The sequence below is a fragment of the Bicyclus anynana genome, chromosome 5, assembly GCF_947172395.1.
Source record: "Bicyclus anynana chromosome 5, ilBicAnyn1.1, whole genome shotgun sequence".
Lineage (NCBI taxonomy): Eukaryota > Metazoa > Arthropoda > Insecta > Lepidoptera > Nymphalidae > Bicyclus > Bicyclus anynana.
In genome coordinates, this window is record NC_069087.1 from 7327597 (window position 1) to 7337395 (window position 9799).

The 9799-nt window shown below is 38.2% G+C and overlaps 2 protein-coding genes across 3 annotated transcripts in view; both read right to left on the reverse strand.

The window, feature by feature from the left end:
• LOC112053460 (transcription factor Sp9) overlaps positions 1 to 4735 on the reverse strand; it is a 107088-nt gene extending 102353 nt beyond the window's left edge. Inside the window, exon 1 of one of the 2 annotated variants that reach the window (XM_052881641.1) lies at positions 4539 to 4735. In XM_052881641.1, the coding sequence (XP_052737601.1) occupies positions 4539 to 4580 (42 nt within the window). In that variant the 5' untranslated portion in view covers positions 4581 to 4735. The remainder of the gene's footprint in view (positions 1 to 4538) is intronic. The other variant, XM_052881644.1, reaches the window with a different exon arrangement.
• Positions 4736 to 7363: 2628 nt separating this feature from the next.
• LOC112045366 (transcription factor Sp9-like) lies at positions 7364 to 8889 on the reverse strand. Its single transcript, XM_024081517.2, has 2 exons — positions 8732 to 8889; positions 7364 to 8514 (listed from the first exon to the last, which is right to left on the reverse strand). Exons 1-2 carry the CDS (start codon positions 8759 to 8761, stop codon positions 7528 to 7530), a joined length of 1017 nt encoding a protein of 338 aa, XP_023937285.1. The 5' UTR covers positions 8762 to 8889; the 3' UTR covers positions 7364 to 7527.
• Between the last annotated feature and the right edge of the window lie 910 nt (positions 8890 to 9799).

The window sequence follows — 9799 nt, forward strand, 5'->3', positions numbered from 1 at the left end:
AAAAGTTTGTCAACTTATGTAAAAAAAAAATCTTAGCGGAGTTTGTTGTGGGCTCTTCTTTGACCATTAACTTTAATTTTAAGTTTTCGACTGTAATCACCACCACTTAATTAAATTATGACATAATTTGACGTTTCAAAAGTGCTTGTAAACTAAGCCAAATTAAAATAAATGAATTTTGAATTTTGATTTTTTTTTTAATTTTATGCTCCTTCCATAAGTAAAAGCGATATCAACTATGTAGTGGATCATGGTTGTTATCGAAAGTACTAGGTTTATCTATGATATGGTATATATGATCTTTCCTAAATATGGTAGAAGCTAACAAACTTTGAGATCTTACAAAACCACGAAGGTCTAGCAATCACAGGTTTCAATCTACAGCACCGCTCTACCGCCGGCCACTGGAAGGCGACGGAAGCCTGTCACAAACGCAATTACAGTACCGAGAATCGGCATTAGTTCGAGCTGAACTATTTATGTAAAATAAGAGCAACCTCACGTACGGGGAAACGATTGCACGCATCGCTCATTAAGCACTTTAGAGCAATTTGAGGAGAAAAAGTCGGACGCGGCACAACATCGCGTGGTCAATTAAAATGTTGCCGCGCTACCGAGCAACGGTACTCCGTATGAGGCAACTGGACCCGCTTCAATTGCCTGTATCCTGCTATCTAAATAATTGTAGAAGGATATCGATCTACGCCGCTGTCAATAACGTCTGTGTCGTTCTCAAGCTACCATCTTATTAAGATAAGACAACTTTTCTACGCTTAATTAGGATTTTCAAGTGACAGTATGTAAGTGTACTGCACTTACGTACACGGAGGAGTTTGCAATCTTAAACGTTTATCTTAATACCTTAAGCGTGTAGAGCAATGTATTTACATAGTAGTAAACAAGCTAATATCTACTATCTACTTAATAACAGATAATTGAAATTTAAAAACTTTAAAAACCTCCAAATATCATTAAATAATTAGTATAGGTATAACTAATTATGTTTTTGCCAGAAGACTTCTATGCCAGAAGTTCTATCCATCATAAGTTTTAACAGAAAAGTATAAATGGTGTTCCACTGGATCAATAGCTGGATCAAAGAAAATTATTTACTTATATAGTTTTATTTAAAAAATGCCTCATTTTAGAAAACAGCTGATACTATTACACTGCTGGAACAATACGAGTAATCACCGATCATAGGTAGGAACCACCGCAAGTATATTTGCTTTCAAATGAAAGAAACCGCATCAATCGGTCCATCTGTATATGAACTACTATGCCTCTTACAGACGAACATAAACGTCAAACGTATATATAAACGTATACCCTTCTTTTTGCATAGTGGGTCAAAAAGGTAAATGAATGAGTAAGAAATACCTTTGAAATTCATAATACCTAGGTAAGTATATGTTTAATTAAAAACATTCATTAACTAAAGTTGCAAGGGCCCCTTGTAGTACGTGAAATCCTGTATTAGGTACTTACACTTATTGTTCCAACAGTCGTTTTAGTCCTAAAACCAAAATCTTCGACCAAAACCTCATGAAGCTTTCACTTGAATGTTAGATCAAGAGTGCACAAAGAAGGCAGTAATTCTTGAAAAGACTATCCTACATGTTTAATATTATCAGGCAAAACTTTCAAAAATAATTAACGATTTCTGTTTAAAATAGGTCTCTTTTGCATTTAGTAAATAAGTAAACCTGAACCGGGTAATTATTATAATTATATATCTACAATTCTAGATACTTACATACTTGAGTGCCAACCATGTTCCTATTTCTAAGAACAAACCCTCATGTAGGCACGAGTATATTAGCAAATCTAATTAACGAATATTTTCAATATTTTACTGTACTTTGTAATTACTTATGTATTTGTTTATCAGATCAATTACTTTTGGACTTGTTTCGCACTCAAATTCACCAACAAAATTATCTGTCGTTTTTTGAGGGGGACGACGTAAACTCACACATCAAAAATAGTTAACACCAATAAATATATACTATGTGCGTTACACACAACGACAAATTTAAATCGTAATACACACACGTGTAATTAGTTTGTATAAACAGTTAAACACGTTAGATCGTGATCATATACTTTTGACAGATGGTAACGTCTAGCGAGGCAGGCCCTATGGTAATTAGTCAAAGATTTTTTTTAAAGAATATTTGCCATTATATCTTTAAACATGACCAAAGTGTATTTTAGTTGTTGCCAGTCATCTTGGTAGCCTATATCCGTGGTTATCTACACCTGAAGCACGGAAAGCATCGTGACTTGTAAAATGCATCTGTGCCTACGCATCCCACATTCACGAAGGTACCTACCTATCAGTTTTGAAACTGGTTTCGAAATTTTAATACACTGATTTTATTACCACAACTGCATACATGTACTTATAATAATAATTGTAAATTAATTTTATTTTGAAATTAATAATTTAATGTTATTTTTAAATAAGTATAAAAGACTTCAAAATATTTTATTAAATTCAAATTTATAAGAAAATATTTATAAGAAATTTATTTATTAGTATTTCAAGTCGGATAAGGATTTAGTAGGTAGGTGTAATGTCAATTTTTCACTTTTAAAATTATTTCTAAGTAATTAATAATTTATACTTTTTCTATTTTTAAAACTTTTGTTTATGAGGTGATAAATCTTCACGAATGTCTCATTTAGACCATGCTTCGTACATACATAGACAGGAAGTGTTAATAATTATTCTCTCAATTGATATACGAACAGTCGTAAAATTGTACCATCATAAAATTTGTAGAATATTTCACAAATGTCCTAGACATCTACGTATATCAAAAATATCCAGGATGTCCTTACAGCATCCTTTACATATGTAACGCGCTCCCATAACAAAATCTTAGTCCTCAACCGCCCGCTAAACAACCAGAACAAATCGTCAAGTAAAAGACAAAGCATATTAGCCCGTTTCATGAACTAATTGTCCCGTCCATCGCACATCAATCACGCGGTCGCTACAACGAAAACACTGTTAGTTTTGCCGCCGAATTATTAATTACATTCCCACAAAAAACTCACACACGATGCCGAAAAGCATAAATTTCTTCCTTTTTTCACCGCACAAAGGGGCCGAGCGCTCTACAATACTAAACAGATTAGGAGCGCCCGACACGGCCGTCGGTTCATAATTTTTGGCGCCAGTAGTCCTGCTTTTAGATTAAACTAATATGAAAAGGAAATTGAGTAGAAAATGGACGAAGGCTCTATGTGTCATTAAGAATTGGACACGGGCCCGAATACACTGCCGGCCTTTATTTATTTGATTTCGCTTAATTGAATTAACATTTCGGTAGTTTTTACGAGGTGTCGGTAATGTTTGGAGCTAACTTTAATGGGCAATTCTTAGGTAATAACAATAACATTTGCGTCACAAATATTGCTTTATACATAAATAAATGGCGGTTCCACGTCGTTTTCTCGTTTCTCGATTTCACGGGAAATGTTAATGGGATGGTCGTTACAATAAATCTACCTGAGTGGATCTTGAGACATTTCAGATGTTTATTAGAATTAGAGACTCTAAAGACAAAAAAAAATAATATGCATTTTATTTATTAAATCTACTCCATTATCAAAAAAAGTTCCGTAGATCATATTAGTAAAATAATATGATCTACGGAACTTTTTTTGATAATGGAGTACCTAGATTTAATAAATAAAATGCATATGATTTTTTATCCATATTTGACTTTCTTAATCTCGACAGATTTAGTTTGAAAAGTCTGAGAAAATGTTAGCCATTATGTCTATATTTTTGTCTACTCATTTTTAGTAAATTAACCAATTGTTTAACCCATTAATTCGCGCCTATGTTTATTCCATAAAATTGAACGCAGAGGCCATGAAGAAATCTTCCAAATAGTTGGGTTCAAATTCCGCGCGATGGCTCCTCTGGGGCCACTCGACCCGGGAGGGTCCATGAATAGTAATAGAGGTTGAGGCTCGAGGGACGGCCCGGTTCCGCTTATGGTGCGTGCTAAATCGACAACACCCTCGGGTCCTGTGACTAACAGCCAGTTTTATAAACTCGTCTATTTTGACTGAGATTTCATCCAAAAATTAAAGTCAATATACCGTGAAATCAAAACGCCTAAGGAGTTTATAGTATTAGTGTATCGAGAAGCTATTTAAGCAATGTCTCATCTTCTGTATCTAAGGAATCTTCAGTGAAAGATATCTTTAGAAAACTCTACTTTTGTACGTAATCTGAAAGACTGAGATTGTGTTGTTGTTTAGGGTGGTTAGTAACGCTGATCCTCAGCGTTACTAACCACCGTTACTAACCACCGTTTAAATAAAATTAGCTATATTTTTGAATATTACTTAGTCTAATTTCTCTCCAATTACTCATAAAGACAGTGTTATGAGTGAGTCTAACAATAATCCAGCAGGTGATCGGTCACGGTGTTAAGTCCTTAAGATAGAGATATTCAGGTCTAAGGGTTGTATTGGTGAGTTAGTGATCAGCATGTGGTGTGCGCCGGACTCACGTTCATGAGCAGGTCCGGTGAGGAGGAGCCCTTGCCGCTCATGGCTGTCCGGCGAGCAGGCGCATGTCACTCACTCACTCACTCACTCGCGGCGCAGGCGGCGCGGGCGGTCTGCAAGCGCCGAGCGATCGCGACTGCCGCGCGCCGGCCCCCACCGTCCCAGAGCCCCCACCGCTACCGGCTGCCTCATTTCTCACTATAATTTGCGTGCTCGTTTTTTACCATCATTACTCCCTCGTTTTGTTTTACGTATTATCGAGTGCATCCCGCTCGCACCGCGGCCGCCATGCGCGCCGAGCGCCGCCCAGATAATAGCTATCTGCAATTACGCCTTGGCCGCGCTGCCAGTGCCGACGCTCGCCGCGCCGCGCGACGCCTAGCGACATCTTGTGACGAGCGGCCGGAACTCCCACGTGCATCAGCGAGCGAAATGTTTGGATTATAGATTCAAATTAATTTATTTTAAGTAGGTAGATATTATTCAAGCACTTATGAAAAGACAAGTCTGGCAGTGAGTATAGACTCTACCATCGGTTTGAAGAGCAGACTCTATTATAAAACCGACAAGACACTCGGATTTATTTATAATGTACTCACCTACAGTTTAGGTATATTATCCTGCCTTGTGCGCAGAAGAAAGCAGAGCTGATTATTACCATGGATCTTTGTCGTTATCACTTATAAGAACAACAACATCGTATCTACTAGGTATACCTACCTATCTTTAAACAAATTGAACTTAAGTCTCGGCAAATTTGCCACCTACATGTATATATCCTGCATAATTAAATAGCAAATTAGCTATTTAATTAAAATTATCTATAATTTGTGATCCTATTACATTAGGTACCTACCTGCATTGTCCTCCAGCTCGGAGTGGCGTTGTGGGCCAAACCGCAAAATTCCTCGTTCCTTTAGAAGAGAGATGGGCTGATAATTATATTTAAAATGATACTAACAACTAACATTTTTAATGCACAGCGAGATTTAAAACGTGGCAAATAATTTCTTTCCAAAAATGTGCTACGATTACCGTTTCGACGTTTATTCATTAAATAAATAAATCATCATCATCATCTTATCAGCTAATGGACGTCTACTGCAGGACGTAGGCCTTTTGTAGGAACTTCAAAACATCACAATCCTGAACCGCCTGCTTTCAGCCACTCGCTTGATGCCGTCAGCCCACCTGGTCGACCAACACTGCGCTTGGACGTGATCGCCATACCAGCACCTTGGGACCCATTCCAGCACATTGGGACTCCAACGTCCATCGGCTCTTCGAACTATGTGCCCCATCCATTGCTACTTCAGCTTCGCGACTCGTTGAGCTATGTCGGTGACTTTGGTTCTTCTACGGATCTCCTCATTTCTGATTCGATCACGCAGAAATAGCATAGCTTGTTTCACCGCCCGCTGTATGACTTTGAGCCATTTCATTTTCTTAGTACATGGACCGACAAAAAAAATTAATTAATAGGTCAATTATACACACATCGCTCAAAGTAGGTGAGTCTAGCTTGTCTTATAGGTAGATGAATATTTGTACATAATATGCATTACATCATGTCATCAATCAATCATATAAATCATGAAAACATGAATGAATATGAATATTTTACACATGTGGGAATCGAACGGTCTAAGACACATTATGCTTCTCGGGCATTAATGAAGGTAGTGCTTGCCTACAATCGCAGATGATGATGATGAATTAGATGACGACGTACTCTAGGTAGGTACGTAGATCACCGGTTCAATAGGCTTTATATTCTAGCTCTGTCTATTTTTGGTTTTTGTGTTAAAATGCCATGATGATTGTGTTCTAGTATCGTGTAAATGATTATAAGGATATGTGAAAACACTGTTGTGGCAGACAGACACCTCAATTTTATTTATATGTTTTGAGTATTGATTGTATAAAAAGTAGAAACGTTTATGGATAATATAATAATAATAATAAATAATACTCTCTACAGAAATTAAAGAAACTTACACGAATCGAGCATGTTTGCTACGGTTTTCGTAGCGCTTCGTAGCAACTTGAAGTTGTAGACAGCGGATTTTACGTGGTTTTTATAAATTACTAACAAATCCCGTTGGACAGTGTGGACTACTCTACATTCCCATTCAGTAAAATTATTACGGCCTGTTACTCGCTGATAAAGTAACTTTCTTTTGGTGAAATAATTTTAAAACGGCTTAGCTTCACTTGGCTTATGCTTCGGGCCAACAAACAAACAAATAAATAATTTTACCTCTTTATAGATTATCACGAGTTTTGTAATAAATATTAATTTAACAAGAGTAATCTAACATATTTATAGTTTTAAATTCAGACTTTGGTTGATGTATACACAAAAAGTTGATTATTTTCTTTTGAAACTTTCGACCGCATTGGGCAAATAATAAAGTCTTATTTCCTAATAAGACTTAAATAAAATATAATTTAATTTTTAAATTTAGTAAACTTACTATATTTCCTTTTTTATTTTAATAATATGCAGTTAATATAATAGCTTTATATAGTTAAGTCAAGTATGTAATAGGTACGTAGTTTTAATATTATTGTAAAATTAAACAAATAAAAAATGACAATAATTAAAAGAGGAAAATAAATTAATTGTTAATTTACTAATATAATATGACTTTTTAATATCTAATAAATTATTATTGTAACACTTATGAATCAACTAGCTAGGTCAGTCATTGAAATAATTGAACAAACACAAGTATTGATATGTAAATAGTTTGCTTTTGTGATTCTTATACATTTTATTTTAACAAAAAGCTCAATGTGAAATAAATAAAAGATCAATTAATTGTAAAAGTTTTATTTAAAAAGTAAAAAATATACACTCTGTCAAGGCATCACATTTTAATTCCTGGTAACTTAAAATTAACACTTACGTATACGTAATACTAACGAATGGTACGGCTCACGTTTCATTGTTTTAATTAAGGCACAAAACACACAACACTGTTCAATTTATTGTCCAATGGCCACCGGCGGCTGTAAGTTGTAATGTCCTTGGAACATGGCGTAACTGTTATCCTTAGAACCGCACTGGTAGGCTGTGAGCGGTGTATACTGCTGGTAGAGCCGAGGGTCTCTAGCTGGCGGACGGGCGTAGTAAGACTCTTGACGCATCTCCGGACACCAACCGCTTCCGTACATAACGCTGCCGCTTGTAAACACGGCGTTATTGTTGTAAGTAGCCGGAGTACCCTGCATCACTTGCGGAGCTACTGTGCCGTAGTTCAACATCTGTTTAGGCGCAGTCACCGCTGGCACCGTGCCGTAATGCGAACTTCCGATTGACACAGCTGGAACAACTGTCTCGTTGGGTTGCTTCTCTACTTTTTCATCGCTCGGTTTCGGGGAGTCCGCTTTCGCGTCGTCTTCTTTAGCTTTCTTCGATTTCCTCGTAACGTTAGCGTGAGTCTTCACATGTTTCGCGAGGTGGTCGGAGCGCATGAAACGTTTAGTGCACAATTGACAAGCGAATCGCTTCTCTCCGGTGTGAGTGCGGAGGTGTCGCTGCAGCTCATCTGAGCGAGTGAATCTTTTTCCGCAGAACAGCCAGTTGCAGACAAAAGGTCGCTCGCCGGTGTGCCAACGAAGATGGGCCTTTAAGTGTGACGTTTTTCCGTAAACTTTTCCACAACCGGGCACATGACAGACGTGTTCTCGTTTCGCACCGTCCTTGCCGAAGTTGGGGCCGAAGCCTGCCGCTTCGGTGAGGCAGTTCGGGCAGCGGCACTTCGCGCAGCGGCGCTGCAACTCGCGGGCGTCCTCCGGGGCGGTCGCCGCGGGCCAGTACGGCGAGTACTGTGGATAAGGCGGCAATTCCCGCCAGGGGGCGCCGCACCACGCGCCCGAGGAAGCGCTGCTGCATGAGGACAAGTCGGAGGCGGGTGACAGCGCGTCACTGCGCCCGTAGCCGCAACCGTAGCCGCTCATTACGTTCATCATCTGTAATAACAGAAAACAATAATTAAACACATTTAATAACACTTCAATTTTTAAACTTTCTAGAACGACTTCACTGAATTAATAACACAATTAAATATCCAAACTCCATTGGTTACTAAAACATTAAAACTTTAATTTAATCGCTCAATAATAGCAAATAAGTAGGTTGTTAAATCATCAAAACGCTATAATAGTAGGCGTAGGCGGGCGGACGGACCTGTTGCGCGGGCGGATCCACGTATTGCATTTCCGGTGTTGACAACGTAGCGTAAGAACATTCAACTGGATAATTACAGGGCGGCACACCGCTCGCGTCGAGACGTTTTTAATAACTGGCTTGGGATACACGTAACGAGTGGTTGTTGCCTCTCCCCCCGCCCCGCGGCCCGCCGGCGCGCGCGCACCCCGGCGCAGCCTCCCGCCCCGCCCGTGACTTATGAGCTTTTGAGATTTCTTAGCGGCGAGTGACGCGAAAGCTTAGAACAGCTTCACGTACGGGTCGTATGGTTAATTCATTTTACCAAGGCGCCCTCTACAGATTACGCTGCTGAAAATATAATTACTATTAAAGAAATAATAACGTTCTACGAGAGGGAAAGATCCACACATCAAAGAAACAATAAAAGTCATAGAACAAAATTAGTGAAATGTAAAGTAATATTTTTTTTTAAACTATATTATTAAAAAATACTAGACAAATTAGTATAAGTATTATACAGATCATTTTTATTCTGAAATCATATACTCGTGATTTCAGAATAAAAATTTATAAAAAATCTTCAAGTTCTGTCTCTTTGTTGAAAATCTTTTTTTTTTATTCTTTACAAGTTAGCCCTTGACTACAATCTCACGTGATGGTAAGTGATGATGCAATCTAATATGGAAGCGGACTATCTTGTCAGGAGGTGCATGAAAATCCACACTCCTTTCGGTTTCTACACGGCATCGTATCGGAACGCTAAATCGCTTGGCGGTACATGTTTGCCGGTAGGGTGGTAACTAGCCGTAGTCAAAGCCTCCCACCAGCCAATCTTAGTAGTGTTTATCTTTTTCTCTCATTTTGTTCTTGAAAACCTAATTACATTTAATTACTTTTTCTATTGGAAATGACTTTTCTCACGCGCAGTTAATCAGATCTCAATACCCGAATACGTCTAGCTACAGAACGAATAATTATTATTTTGTCTGTCCGTATCTCCCAGACGCTTAATGCTTTTAATTTTTTCTCTATTTCGGTCGGCAGTTCGCGGCAGACGCATGATTTATGCATATCCGAGAGAGGCCA